The sequence below is a fragment of the Dreissena polymorpha genome, chromosome 2, assembly GCF_020536995.1.
Source record: "Dreissena polymorpha isolate Duluth1 chromosome 2, UMN_Dpol_1.0, whole genome shotgun sequence".
In the NCBI taxonomy this organism is placed as follows: Eukaryota; Metazoa; Mollusca; class Bivalvia; order Myida; family Dreissenidae; genus Dreissena; species Dreissena polymorpha.
The window spans coordinates 66,476,472-66,490,621 of NC_068356.1; the positions used below are offsets into that span (position 1 = coordinate 66,476,472).

General features: G+C 34.3%; 1 protein-coding gene and 1 long non-coding RNA gene across 7 annotated transcripts; one reads left to right on the plus strand and one right to left on the minus strand.

The window, feature by feature from the left end:
- Positions 1-272: 272 nt before the first annotated feature.
- LOC127867405 (coiled-coil domain-containing protein 96-like) lies at positions 273-11,363 on the minus strand. 4 transcript variants are annotated; one of them, XM_052408526.1, is made up of 11 exons: positions 11,160-11,363; positions 9,705-9,846; positions 8,566-8,664; positions 8,027-8,145; positions 7,524-7,808; positions 6,722-6,875; positions 5,557-5,750; positions 3,869-3,988; positions 2,151-2,243; positions 1,560-1,697; positions 273-705 (listed from the first exon to the last, which is right to left on the minus strand). In XM_052408526.1, exons 1-11 carry the CDS (start codon positions 11,172-11,174, stop codon positions 460-462), a joined length of 1,605 nt encoding a protein of 534 aa, XP_052264486.1. In that variant the 5' UTR covers positions 11,175-11,363; the 3' UTR covers positions 273-459. The 4 variants fall into 4 exon arrangements, with proteins under 4 accessions (XP_052264486.1, XP_052264484.1, XP_052264485.1 ...); XM_052408524.1 differs by having other exon boundaries at positions 8,479-8,664; positions 11,160-11,351; XM_052408525.1 differs by having other exon boundaries at positions 8,566-8,667; positions 11,160-11,345.
- A 255-nt stretch (positions 11,364-11,618) lies between these two features.
- Positions 11,619-13,721, plus strand: LOC127867412 (uncharacterized). Of its 3 annotated transcripts, none has more exons than XR_008043492.1 (3): positions 11,619-11,923; positions 12,263-12,401; positions 13,145-13,721. It is a non-coding gene; the product is annotated as an uncharacterized LOC127867412 (long non-coding RNA). The 3 variants fall into 3 exon arrangements; XR_008043491.1 differs by having other exon boundaries at positions 11,622-11,842; XR_008043490.1 differs by lacking the exon at positions 11,619-11,923 and having other exon boundaries at positions 11,936-12,401.
- The last annotated feature ends 429 nt before the right edge of the window (positions 13,722-14,150 follow it).

Below are 14,150 nucleotides of genomic sequence, written 5' to 3' on the forward strand. Positions count from 1 at the left end.
AATTTCTGAAAGTTAGAATGTTTAACATAGCAAATTGTATGAGAATGACTTCAGACTAGCTTGTGTCACGGATGGACAGATGTCCTTGGTGATTCATGCTTATCAGGTTCTACCAATAATAATTCTCATCTCATTTATCACACAACATGAAGCATAGAATACTGTATAAAATAGTTGCAGAAACGGTGTTAAAACATTTGTTTTCACTATTTGCAGCTTTATAAGTACACACAAGTTTTTCCTACTAAAACTGTTCCTACAACTTCACAAAGTAAACTTTGTAATTTGTTTAATTTATCACATACATGTATATCACAGTTAAGTACAACATATTAAAAAACAACATTGTTCATCGACTTCATACAAACAAAATACAATGTGTCCTTACACACATAACCACAGAATGTTGTTTCAGTACGGTAAATGCTGTATAACAACAATATTTCAAATAACATTTGTTTAAGCCCGACCACCTTTGGCCTGTTCTATTTTTCGTCGCACTTGGTTGCAATGCAGTGTGAGCTCGGCATGCTGCATTTTTAACTGCTCAAGTTTATTTCTAAGATCGTCGCCCTCATCCTTCCGTTCTTCAAAATCACGTAACAACGACTCGTTGCCTAGAAGTCCACAGTTCTGACGTAAACGCTGGTTGTCTATACGAAGGGCATCTCGAGCTTGTTTTGTTCTTGATAAAATGTCTCTTTTCTTAAAAAAAACAACATCATTTTTTATTGAATATCATAACAGTTTGTAAAAATTTGTATGTCTTGTTCTAGTTTGAACATTTGTAGTTTGTCATAAACGGTAATGTATAATTTTGTCATAAAAGTTAATGTATAATTTAAAAGATAAAAGTATCTGTGCGACATAAGATCACATGCTAAACTTTTGCTGACAAATATGAAGACTTAAACAAAAACTACACAGCTACTACTTTTTTTCCGTATCAATAATCTACGCCTTACTTCACCCACCTATTGGAAGACTTATAAGTAAAGACTTAGATCCAAGCAGTCTTTCAAGCTTTGCATATATTCTGGCTACCACTTGTGATCATGTCATTAACTAAATGTTCTAGATAAAGCATGATATAATTTGAGGTGGTTTGTGCCACAATAAGAAAAAAAAAGTATTTATTAAATATTCCAATTTAAAGAATATTCTTTATTCTGAGTCTGAAGTCTAGGCATTGTATGGTGAATACAGGGCCCAAGTTTAAGTGGATACTGTCATAATTTAAGAGCTCCTTTGACAACATAATTTCTTTAAATTTTAAAATAAAATTGTACTGACATAGTCCAGTTGCTACCAACTTAAACATACAATTCATCTCCCAGAAATTGATGCTTTCTGGAAAATAATTTCTTTGTAAATCAAAATGAATTAATGTTAAACTTACTAAAAGCAATTTTTTTGTATATGGTATTTTAAAAAAGTTATTCATTTTAAATTCATCATTATAAGTCACTAAAATTGTGAGCAATAAGGCGAAGAACCAATTAAAAATCCCCATTTAAGACAAGTAAGAAAGTCAGTGACAACAGTTTTCCAGTGCGTACCTGTCCAACCTCGGCCTCCACTTCCCGCAGGTTCCGTTTCTGGATCTGGTTCTCGGCCTGCACATACTGCAGCTTCTCCTTCAGGTGGGTCAGCACCTGCACTGTGCTCGTGATCTTCTTACGCAGCTTTAACAGCTCCTGTAACCAGAGGTGTGCACCATCTTTTTGTTATAACATTTGATTTCTGAGAACATACATTTTACAGTCATATAAAAAAACCATAAAAACTGAAGAATATTCCTTCTAACAGGTGCAGCATCCTACATTTAGCCTGGTTCCCGAAAAACTTGGCTAAATACATAGACATAAAGTGTGGTCCCAGATTTTTTTTAAAAACCACGAAATTTCATGCTGACACAAACAAATGGTTTCACAGTACATCATTTATCATTAGAAACAATCCCTGCCAGATTTAATGCTTTACATTGAAAAGTGCATGATAACGCATCAATTTGTGTCTATGATTGGACAGAGAGACGGACGGACAAATGCACTGACAGAGGGACGAACAGACAGACAGACACTCGGACAAACACACACAGAGACAGATGAAATAGGGGGTTAAAACATTAAAAGGCAACAGCTCCTTACCTCATTTCTCTCCTCGATCTTCTCATTGTAAGTTTGGTTCTCAATCTTGAGCTGCTCAAAGTCTATCAAGTGGAGACCCTCTGCCAACTCTTCCTGTGAATAACAAGATTCAACAGCAAATATTATAACACATAAAGGGAACTTTTTATAACTTTTATAGCTTACCAGTAGTTACAATAAAAAAAATATGGGTTACTTTGCCAACATATAATTCTGTCTAAAATGACTGTAAAACAGCAAAATGGCTGAACTGACTTCACAAAGTGATAACAATGAAAACAGTTGAAACTTAACAAAATGAGCCATACACATTACCACTGGACAAGACAGCTGTGATGGCCCAAGATCACACATCCTTGTAGTTTAAACACATTTATTTTAGCTCGATTACAAAGAAAGCCTTAGGCTTATTGAAACCCTATTGATTCTGTTTCTTGGGACTATAACTAGTACTTGGCGTCTTTGGGGGAGATGGAAGGAACGCTCCCAGTGGGGCTCAATACCTTGACCTTCCAATCGCTAGGCGGACACAATATTTACTACGCCATGGAAGTTTGTGTGTTAGTCTGGGCTTGTTTTGAAGTTAGTGGTGTGATTTAAACAATCTTTTTACATAATCACTTTATGATTTAGAAAGAAGATATTAAAACCAAAGATCCTTGAGGTTTCAGAGAATATTTTTTAAGTTATTTATACAAAAATATATACAAATCATTCAACACCTTGGGTGTGGCCAGTTTTACTGCACAGGCATGATTTGAACAAACTTAGTACAGGACCACTCTGAGATAATAAACACCAAATATAAAAGCCCTGACAATTAAAGTATATTAAATTAATTTGAACCCTGGGACGTTGCCAGTTTTTGACCCAATGGGTATGATTGAACTACTAATTAGAGGAAACCAAGACAATCTTGCTTATCAAGTATTTAACCCCTGACCCTTATAATTTTAAGGATTTTCTTAAAGCTATTTACTATATAAGGCTATCTAAATCATGTGACCCCTTTGGCAAGGCCTTTTTAACACCAGGGGCATGCTTTGAATAAACTTAGTAGAGGACATCTCTACGGTGTTACTTAACAAGTATTAAATCCTTCTTGAAATTTCATAGATGATTTTTGAAGTTTCTATTTTTACCTTTTGTGACCTATATATAAGGCACCTAACAACTTTTAAAGGTCACAAAAAATCATTATTGTTAAGCTTTGATTAAATCTGCCAAGCTGTTGAGGAGTACATGTGGTTTGAATGAAAGTTTGATAGAGGTCTCACATCGAAAAATGCATGACAGGCAAAAGGTGGTCCAAAAGCTCATCATATGCATTGCACAAGTGAGCTTAAAAAGAACATGAAAACCTTAAGCTTTTCCGGTGTGTTTTTTCTTGTTCAAATTCGGGGCCATTAAAGGGACCCATTACTAATGGGAAAAGTATACATTTTTAACAAATAGAACCTTATAATTTCAGATTGAAAGTTTCAAAATAAAAAAATTAAAATGCATTTACAAAATAAAATTTCAAAATTAAGTTTATCTCCCATCATACTCTATAAGTTGAACCTTAGAAAATACAATAGAAAACACTTTATTCTCAATTTTGAAGTATTTGTTAGCAAAAGTCCAACAACACTAATTTCACAACTTTTGTCCAAACAACACATTTTTCCCATTCCAATTCCCATTCTAATAATAGGAAAGCCCCAACTGGTTCCCACCTTAGACTTGAGCTGGTGCTCCTTCTTCTTGAGTTTGTTCTTCAGTTTGATGTTCTCCAGTCTCACATTGATCACCTCTCCGTCCTTACGATCCTCTGCAGCCAGGTAGGCCTCTATGTCCTGAAGGAATCAATACAGTTTATGAGCCACGCTCTGGGAAAACTGGGCTAAAAGCATGTACGTAAAGTGTCCTCCTTGATTAGTCTGTGCAGTCCCCACAAGCTAGTCAGGGACAACACTTACCGCTTTAGCTGGATTTTTTGCTTACAGATAAAAATGGGTTTGATGCAAGTGCAAACAGTATTGTTCCAGATTAGCCAGGATTATCTTGGTCAACACTTTCTGCCTAAACTAGATGTTTGCAAAAAAGGGACTTCCTATAAATGAAAAAATCCCTTAGAGTGGAAAGTGGAAAGTTTCGCGACTGATAAGCCAGTGCAGACTGCACTGGCTAATCTGTGTGGACACACGTGGCTTAAACTCTGTTTACCCTGAATGAGGCTCATTTGTTAATTTAGTAAATTATGTATAATTATTCAAAAGAAGTAATAACATCAAGAAACTTCTGTTATATCAAACAAGGAAGTGCAGAACCCAAACCTACCAATGCCATTAAACTCAAATTTAATAACAACTCAAAATATTGACCAATAAAAATGCTTGTTACTTTTTTTTGTTTTTTTTTGTTTGAGTTTAATTGCTTTTCTATTAGGTTTGAATTTTTATATTCAAGTCGTGAATATTCTTGCGCATGGGTTTCATCTGGTATTTAAACGTGTCTCGTTCTGTGAAACCTGGGCATAATGCAAGTGCATAAAATGTTGACCCAGATTAGCCTGTACATTGGCACAGGCTAATCAGTGACAATACTTTTGCATAGACTGTATTTGGGCTTAAAAGCAGCTCTTCCGCTAGCTTTTAAAAGTTGGAAGTCCTGACTTCAAAGCCTAAAATTGTGGACCTTCCAGACATAAATTTTAAAGTCCCACTTTTATTTCAGAATTCAATAGACGTACATGTTCCAACTCTATCCATTACCCGATAATCCAGTATATTTATGATTTCTATTATAAAAACCAAAATACGGCCGATATTGATAATAAATGTGTAAAACAATTTCATAAACACAAACCTCCGCCATTTTACGCAAGTGCATATTATTGATTTGTAGGATGGGGGAATTCCCATTGAACATGCGTTAATCACGTGATGTGATTTGAGAGCATAGAGCACTGTTCATTTTTAGTAATAACAACAAATCAACAACTTAATTTTAAATGTTACATGTAACTCCTTTCAGAAGAGTTTGCAAAAGTGAAATTGAATTTCTGAGAATGAAAACGCTTCATTCCGGATCGCGATATACCATGTCAGGTCATTCATGCATATGTATGCACAGTTTGGCAATCTCAGAACACGTTATTTACCAACTCATTGCATTGTGTGTTATGACCATTGGTACAACAAAATTTATTATTCAATTTAATATTTTCGAATACGTATAATTAAACGTGTTATCCGAAATCATTTAAAGATTTCATAATATACGGATAGTAAAGAAAAAAAAAATCAACGAAAAATATCATAAAAGCGGAAAACGTTTATGGACATGCAATAAACAGTTTTTCCAGATTGAAGCTCAAATAAGCAAGAACCAGGACAAATCAAATTAAGACAACTCCACTCACCTTGGGTGGGATGGGCCTGCCAGACCGACTGTTGACGGCGTTCATGGCCTGGTGTTTCTTGAACTCCATGAACTTGCGTCTCTCCTCATCTACACTTTCTGTGCGCTCGTCACATCGAGACTTGATGTTTGTGATGTGCTGCTTGTAGTTGTCCCTCTCCTGCTGCTCCTGTCGGCGCAGATCCTCCAGGTTGGCTGCAGAAGAAACAGGGTTTTCTGTTAACCCTTTACCACTTACACTGCAGATACGCATTTTGATGCTCTTGTAGTCCCTTAGAAAGTGAAATTTAATTAAAGACCTTTCTAACTTAATTCAAATTTTAAAGACCTCATTTCCAACCCTTAGACACTGATGAGCAGCAAACAGCATAAAACCTGAACAGACTGTGAGTTACTCGCAGGCTGATCTGGTTTTATGCTGTTTGCACTTTTCCACTTAGCTTCTAAGTGGGAAAATGTTAAGATTGTTTAGTTTTCAGGCATACTAAGAGCCAGTATGTACCAACCCATTCTTAGACTTCAGAATAAAGAATGTTCTCAGCAACAAAATGTGGCAAGCATTTTAAAACAGACCTCCAGTGGCGATAAGGTCAGTAACAAAATTGTGCACAAGAAGAATTACATGGATAGGGGTGATTTTTGCCAAGTTCGACTCAAAATTAAAAGAAATTTCTGAGAATTCAAAATATATATAACATTCTTTATTCTAAAACCAAGTCAAAGAAGTGTTTGGTGAATACAGGCACAGGGGTATAATATCTTATTATTTCCTCAATTCACATGCCAATATTACTGCTCAAATTGTTCTTAGCTTGAATGAACATGTTCCATAATATAAATAAAAATAAACCTCATATTAACAGTCCAGCACTCTACCAACCAACTGTGATCAATATTTAAGCATACTGTATCTGCTTCAAAGTTCAGTGGCTACATTCTAGAAACGTGTTGAGTCTGATAATGTTTTGTTAAATTCTAAGCAGGGACAAATTTACAATCAACACGTTTTTTCAGATAAAACTTTTCTGCTAAAATACTGTTTACAATAAAAAATAATTTCAAGTAACATTGTCAGAATAACAAATTTTTTATGCCCATGACAGCCTACCCATATATTTCACGCCCATGACAGCCTACCAATATATTTCACGCCTATGACAGCCTACCCATATATTTCAGGTATCTTTGCTCCTGGTCGGTCACGTTCTTATCATAGTCCTGTCGACTGTCGTCTGCCTTCTTTTTCCGGAAGAACTCTGCAAGCTTGTGCTGCAGCTGGTAATTCTTTTGCTGGTACTGCTCCCGTTGAACAATCGCTTGCTGTAAAGAGGTGGGCAAAAATTCACTAAACCACTAACTTTAAATCTCTCTAACAATTCCTCCATTTTTAGCACATGTTGCAGTGGTTTTGTTGATTTTTCTAATGAATTGCTATAGTTATTCTTAAAGAGACCAGTTTTTGAGATTCCTGTAAAAGTTCTTAATAAACCAGGATTGTAATTCTTGCAAATATCGATATCTAAGATATCCGGAGAAGTTACTTATGAATCTTATGCACAGGCTAATCAAGGATGACCATTTCCACTTTATTGGAATATTTAATTTAACCCTTAACAACTTAGATACGTATTTTTACGCATTTGTAGTCCTTTAGAAAGTGAAATTTAAATAAAGACCATTCTTACTTGATTCAATTTTAAAAGGCTTCATTTCCGACCCTTAGATATTGATGAGAAACAAACAGCATAAAACCTGAACAGACTGCGAGTTACTCGCAGGCTGTTCTGGTTTTATGCTGTTTGCACATAGCTATTTTCACTTTGCTTCTGAGTGCGAAAGGGTGAAAGTAGGTCTCTCCTCAACAAAAATCAAATGTAGGCAGAAAGTGTGGTCCCTGATTCGCCAGTGCAGCCAGCATTAAGCCTAGTTTTCCCTGAATGGGGCTCCTTAAATTAACCAGATACTCACATGATATCTCTCAATCAGTTCCTCCCTATCAAACTCTGGCTGTTCTTCTTCCTCATCATCCTCCTCTTCCTCCTCATCATCTTCCCTCTCCTCATCCTCTTCATCAAATGTTGTCAGGGGCTCTCTCTCCCCAACAGGGCTACCCCTATCTGGGGTCCCTGGCTCCAGAGTTTTGGGCATGGATGCATGCATCTGCTCAACCGGACTCCCTTCCCTAGACAATGCCTCTCCAACCCGACCTGGCAATGGGCTCTCTAACCTTTCTCCTTCAGCAAAGGTATCACTCTGAAAAATGAGCCAATCGTAAATAAAACATTTTCTTTTGATTTTTTCCTGGTTTGATTTTGTGAAACAGACAAATTGATGGAATCATTGATAGTTTGTTTATTATGGCATATTTTATAACATAAATGGAAATAGTGCCAGAGGATAATAATATGATAATTTCATCAATATTAAACTTATTTTGTAAATGCACTCAGCACAATACTTTAATACAATACCTGAGGTAAGGGCGTCCTAGGAGTTTGTTCCCGTTCTGTTGTTTCCTCCCCCTCCCCACCCTCCTCTCCCTCACCCTCAGCCTTGCCGTCTCCATCATCGCCCTCAGGTGCACCATCTCCTGTTATATCAGAGCACTATTTGAGAAACCAAGTCAAACTGACATTTCATGAAATTTATTCATTTGAAATTTAATACACCATTTATATTTTATTTAAAGAAGATTTATGAAACCTTTTTTAACCAAATACATTTCACAATAATAACAGTTAAACTAGCTTGAAGTATATATCTTTGTTCTCTCTTTAAAACATTTAAAAAATGTTTTATATATAAAACCTTAAAAACTGTGTTAAGAAAACAAATACACAAAGTTTCATGTTAAATAAAAAGGATGCCTTAAGGGTAAAATAAACATTATTCAAATACATGTATACAAATCATTGCTGTTTACCTGCATCCCCTTCTGCAGGTTCTCCATCTCTTTTTGACGCTCTCCCTTCAGCATCCCCTTCTTCTGTAGCGTTATTATTATCATTACCTGCCTCGTCAGGTGGTTCTTCCCCCTCTGCAATCTGCCCACCTTCCTCTGCTGGAGTTTCAGCCTGGGCTTCCTCAACTTCTTCTACCACTTGCCCATCTTCTGAAAAAATATATTCCTTTTAAACAATGGATGGAGTTTTCTGTACGTGTATGCACTGGAATGTAAACAATTATATTACATGGTGTTCTTCAAACGTTGAACATTTCCAAGAGCATATATGTAGGCAAGGGAAGTACACTGTTATACAACAAAGTGTTCTAAAAAAGATTAACATTACTAAAAGAAAACATGTTATGAAAGGAGTGTTCTACTATAATATTACATTGAGTTCTAATAAATTATAAATAGTCCGAAAGCAATTATGTATGAACAGTTGTAGATTTTTAAAATAACATGGTTCTTAAAATGTTGAACATTGGCACGGCAAGTATATACAGTCCTCATATTACAGGTACCTTAATAAGTTTAGGTCATTCTAAATTTTCGGACACCATCCTTTTTAGCAAGAACAATTATTTTGTGTGACTCTAAATTTTCTGACTTATGGGGTTTTGTCCAAAATTAAATTTTTGGACAGTTCATTTTCAATGCTAAAAAATTCTGCCCTATTACACTTATCTGGTGGCACTTTAATCATGCATTTTCGTTTTATAAACAAATGAAGGTAAGAAAATTGGCAATGGACCATTACATTTGCGCTATTGGGAAGATTTTTTAACAGTAATTGATAATGGTTTCAGCCATCAGCTTAAATTGAAACATACAATTAAGTAATTTATTTTATATTGCATGGTTCTTAAAAAGCACGTGCTTTATTTTTTTTGAACAATATATACAAATTGCTTACCAGCATCTGATTGTCAATGCAATATTTTTTATTTAATAGTGTGTATAAATATTGAAACACACATTTTGTGTCTCTTAATTTTGAGTGTTTCAGACACCTGTTTTTTTTATTTTAATCTAAATTTTTGGACATGAAAACAAAAGTATTTTAAAGTGACCAAAAACTAAGAGTAATTAGGGTAGTTCAAATAAATTGTCACTTTTCACAATTTCCAATGTGACCCTACATGATCCAGTGTACTTACAAATAATTACTTTGACCTGGATATTAAAAAAAATTCTTTGCTTACCTTCCACTGCTGACGGTTCAGGCTGAGTTTCTTCTGTGGGTTCGGCACTTTCAGCTTCTTTGGGTTCGGCACTTTCAGCTTCTTGAGTTGGTCCCTGCTCCTCAGCAGGGGCAGCCTCTTCCCCAATTGTAGCGTTATTATTCTGTGTTGAACATATCACTAGCTTCATTTATAAATAACACATTGACTCACGACTGTTGAACTGTGAATGGAATGTTCAACATGCTTGGATCTCCGTTAAAAACCCTTAGTAGCAAGAACCAACAAGGGGGTAGCTAGTTTGATTCTAATATTTTGGTACCCAAAACTGATGCTTATAAGTGTTTAAAAAGAAAGGTCAAAAATTACGCCATTTTAAAAAAAGTGGCTATTGATAATTTATGTCCACAAAGCATTCAATTACGTTAGAAAACACACTTGATGTGGGGATCACTGAGTTTATAGACCATAACAGTTTCAAGAAGCATACAGTTACACAACTTTTTTTAAGTTTTCAACTTCTTAAAATTAATAAAGTGTTTGTAAAACAATATTATTGATTTCCCCATTTTAAATCATGTGTGTTTTCTACAAAATTGGAACCAAATTTAAAAAGTGCTCTTTAGAATGTCCTTTTAATACATTACCCAAAAATCTTTTAAAGAATAAACCATCAGCTAAATAAAAGCAATATATACAATGTTTTTCTTTCAGATGACAGTACTTGCCTGCAAAATTTCACTTAGGCTACTTCTTATTCAATCAATAGTAATCTCAAAATAGCCTCATTATACTAAATAGTTGTGAACCTGAATAAGTGATCCTACATGATATATTATAATATTTATTGATATTTTGAGGTCACACGCAAGAGCTCCATGTATTTTTTCTCACTAACATTTCTATGCTGGAAAATAAATACAGACATAACCAAAATGAGAAATAAATTTTGTATTTGCATTTCAAATTCTTCCTTCAACTGAAATAATCCAAAGTTATCCCTATTCCATTAATTGTTTTGGTTCTCTTCATTAAACTTCCACATAAATTGCAAAGTGATGCGCCCACAGTTCTGCATACACATCTTCTAACATTGCGTGATGTGTATGGAACTATCACAATCACAGAATCAGCTTTGCGTGGTTAAACACGATGTAAATAAACAATTTTGAAACGGATTTACCAGGAAATAAATCAATCTTTGAAGGTTAATCGTTTATTGAGAAATTAATTGCATTGATATAACAATTCTTTCGCTTGTTTCCTTAACCGCTGAATGCAAGGAATCGGAGGATATGATCATATGTCAAATGTTCGAAAGATGGGGCTCCATGATGATATTAGTATTGAATAACTTACAAGCCAAACAAATTTATTGTTTTAAAATGTCAACGTGTAAATTTTAAAAAGTGCTAAGTAAATAGTTTATTACAAAAAGTATTCAGGAAATATTATAACGTAAAATGAATAACAAACCTCTTCGTCCGCCATGTTGTTGTCAAGTAAATTGTAATCGGATTGCTTCTTATGTTTCTCTTACGCGTATGTTCGTGTTCCGACTGTATATTATACGGAAATCAGCGTGTACTTTCCAGTTCAGACTGCGCACAGGGATTTGACTGGTTCCGAGCACAAAATTGAATGTGACCAATGGAGAGCGCTGGGGACCGTTTCAATAAGCTCTCGTAAGTATGTTACGACTCGTAAACCAGTTGCGATTATCGCAACTTGCCATTTTGCGTTTCAATAAACTTTCGCAACTTACGATATCGTAGAATTATCTCGTAAGTCTACGAGACGTAAGAAGCAGTCGTAGTTACGTCGAAAACAAAATGGACGCCGCGTATGTTGTGCATATAGACGCCGAATAAGAGGCTTTTGGCTCCGTCTTTTTATCGACGACAATACAGAGGAAGTAAACATGTTGTTTTTTATCCCTTGATTACTTTCTGCAAAATATTTAACGTTGGAATCAATATATCAGTTACTGCCCTTTGTTTATATTCGATAAGGATGAATAAATCAAAATAAATTGCAATTTATCATAAGTGAAAACCCTACGTTTTTATTATGTGTGTGGTTCAATTATATTGTTCAACAGCAGTTGAAGTATATGCGCTTTCCGCCGCTCAAATTATTGTGCAATGATTAATTTTGCTGTAAGCTTTTATCTCCATTGCATGTGATTTCGGATTTTTTTTTGTTCGGATAAGTACTCAATGGAGCCTTGTTTTTTATTGGTAAATGTTTGTTATCAACGCTATACAACTCGTTACAATCTATTCCTTTTCTTTGTAGTATGTTTATTTCATATTCTGTCAGAACGATACATGCATTTCTAAATTATTTTGGATTGTAAAATGTGCCCAGTTAGGCTAACAGTTAGCCTACATGTGTATCAAACCTTCAACCACAAAACACCAAAGTGATGATCATCATGAAATAACAAATCAGTTACTGAGTTATCAAAATATCTTGTTGTTCTTGAACACACATACACAACAGTAACATATTATAGTATTTTCATTACATTAGAAGACTAGTATTATTCACTTTTTCATATTGTACTACACCAACAGGTACTCATCACTGACATCATTTAAAGATTTTTGGCCAAAGGAAACATCTATTCCAAGCTGGCAGATCTTCATGGAATCAGCAGATCATCTTTCATTATTTGACACGCCTTCACGAGTTCAATCAGCAAACATATGATCAGTAAATGTCTTTATTTCTATAATCAATTACTCAATCATGATTTTAAACTGTTGTAGAAAAAATGTTATTTATTTAAATACATCATGTCTTACATATAGGATCTGGCACGAGTTGTCATATCATACCATATTTCATTAAACGAGTTAAGGAATTTTCTAAGTAAACGAGCCTTTGGCGAGCTTACCAATGAATTTCCTGGACGAGTTTAATAAAATATGGTACATGTATGATATGACAACAAGTGTGAGATCTTTTTTATCACATGCTTTTAAATGAGCAAATTAAATAAATATTAACGCAAACATAATGATAAATCCCAAATGTTGTTTACATTTCGTGGCATCCTTTGACGTTGCAACGTCATTTCGGTGAAATAACAAAATGCGATTGGTCAATAAACGAAAACTAAGCCAATGAAAACGCTTAAAAAGTATATTACACATGTGTAACAGCGTATAGCATGTGATAAAATCTCATATAGATTTTGGGTCAAATAATTAAAGTTAAAATTATTTTTAATTTTACAGGGATGGTACAATCATAATTTATTTACTTTTCATCTTTTTTTATTCCTCATTTGTTTTTTTTTTATTTGATACATAAACTATATGTGAATAAAAATCAATAGATGATGAAAACTTGAGCACAGTAAATCAATGAAAATTTAAACACAGTTAATCAAATCATGTATATAAATGCTTTATCATGTACTGTTAATTTTAAACACATGATACATTCCATAGGTTTCCAGTCTGTGTACACCAACAAACTTGCATGAAGGTTGGATTCTGCCACAAGGCCCGGGAGCAGTGGATGGGACTCTCATACCCATAATACTGAATACGTTATATTACACACATGCAGTTGAACACAGCAGGAACTCTTGAAGAAAAAAATGTGTATTTTTTTTATTCGAACTTAAATGTAAAATATATATTTAATTTCAGCTCGACTATACCTTGATTGATAAGCTGTGTATAAAATTATGGTAAACATGCAACATCCTTATATCACTGTTTCTATTACATATTTTCATTAAAAGCACTTATGTATTCAGGGTCATTATGTCATTGTGAGGTCACTGACCAAGTTGCTTATCTCTGACCTGCATTTAGCTTAATAATGCCCCTTTTGTACTTAAAATGTTCCACTTAAATTGTGTGTACAGCTACTCCATATCCCTATATTTTCCACAGATAATCCTTCACATATGTAGTCATTTTTTTTTTAAATCATATAAATAATATTTCTTTGGGTCATTGTTATAACCACTACAAATATTTACTGTTGTTGCGAATAAAGTTGTTAAAACTGTTTAAACTGGATGTTGTGTTAGTGAATCTTTAAGAGAAGAAGCTTCTTGAATATTGTCACTTTAGCTTCTTACTTCACAATCTTTTTATTCAACATGTAATTAAATACACTTTAAATTATAAAGTGGATTGCAATACAGAGAACGCAGAAGAAGCGCTTACATTTGTACTTGAATAGAATGATGTTTGAAGTTGTCAGCAAGTTTATGGTGAACATTTTGATTGTATGGCCCCAATGGAAAAAATACTTTGTTACTAATTTAAATTTTAGCAATTAAACACCTAACAATGCTTTTAAGAATGAGTTATTTTGTTTCTAAAGTAAAAATATGCCCTAACCTAGAAAAGATACACTTTAAACATTTTATAAATTAAAAAGATGTACTTAAAACTCCACTGTCTAAGAAAAAGTGGATTATTTATTGAAAAAAAGAAA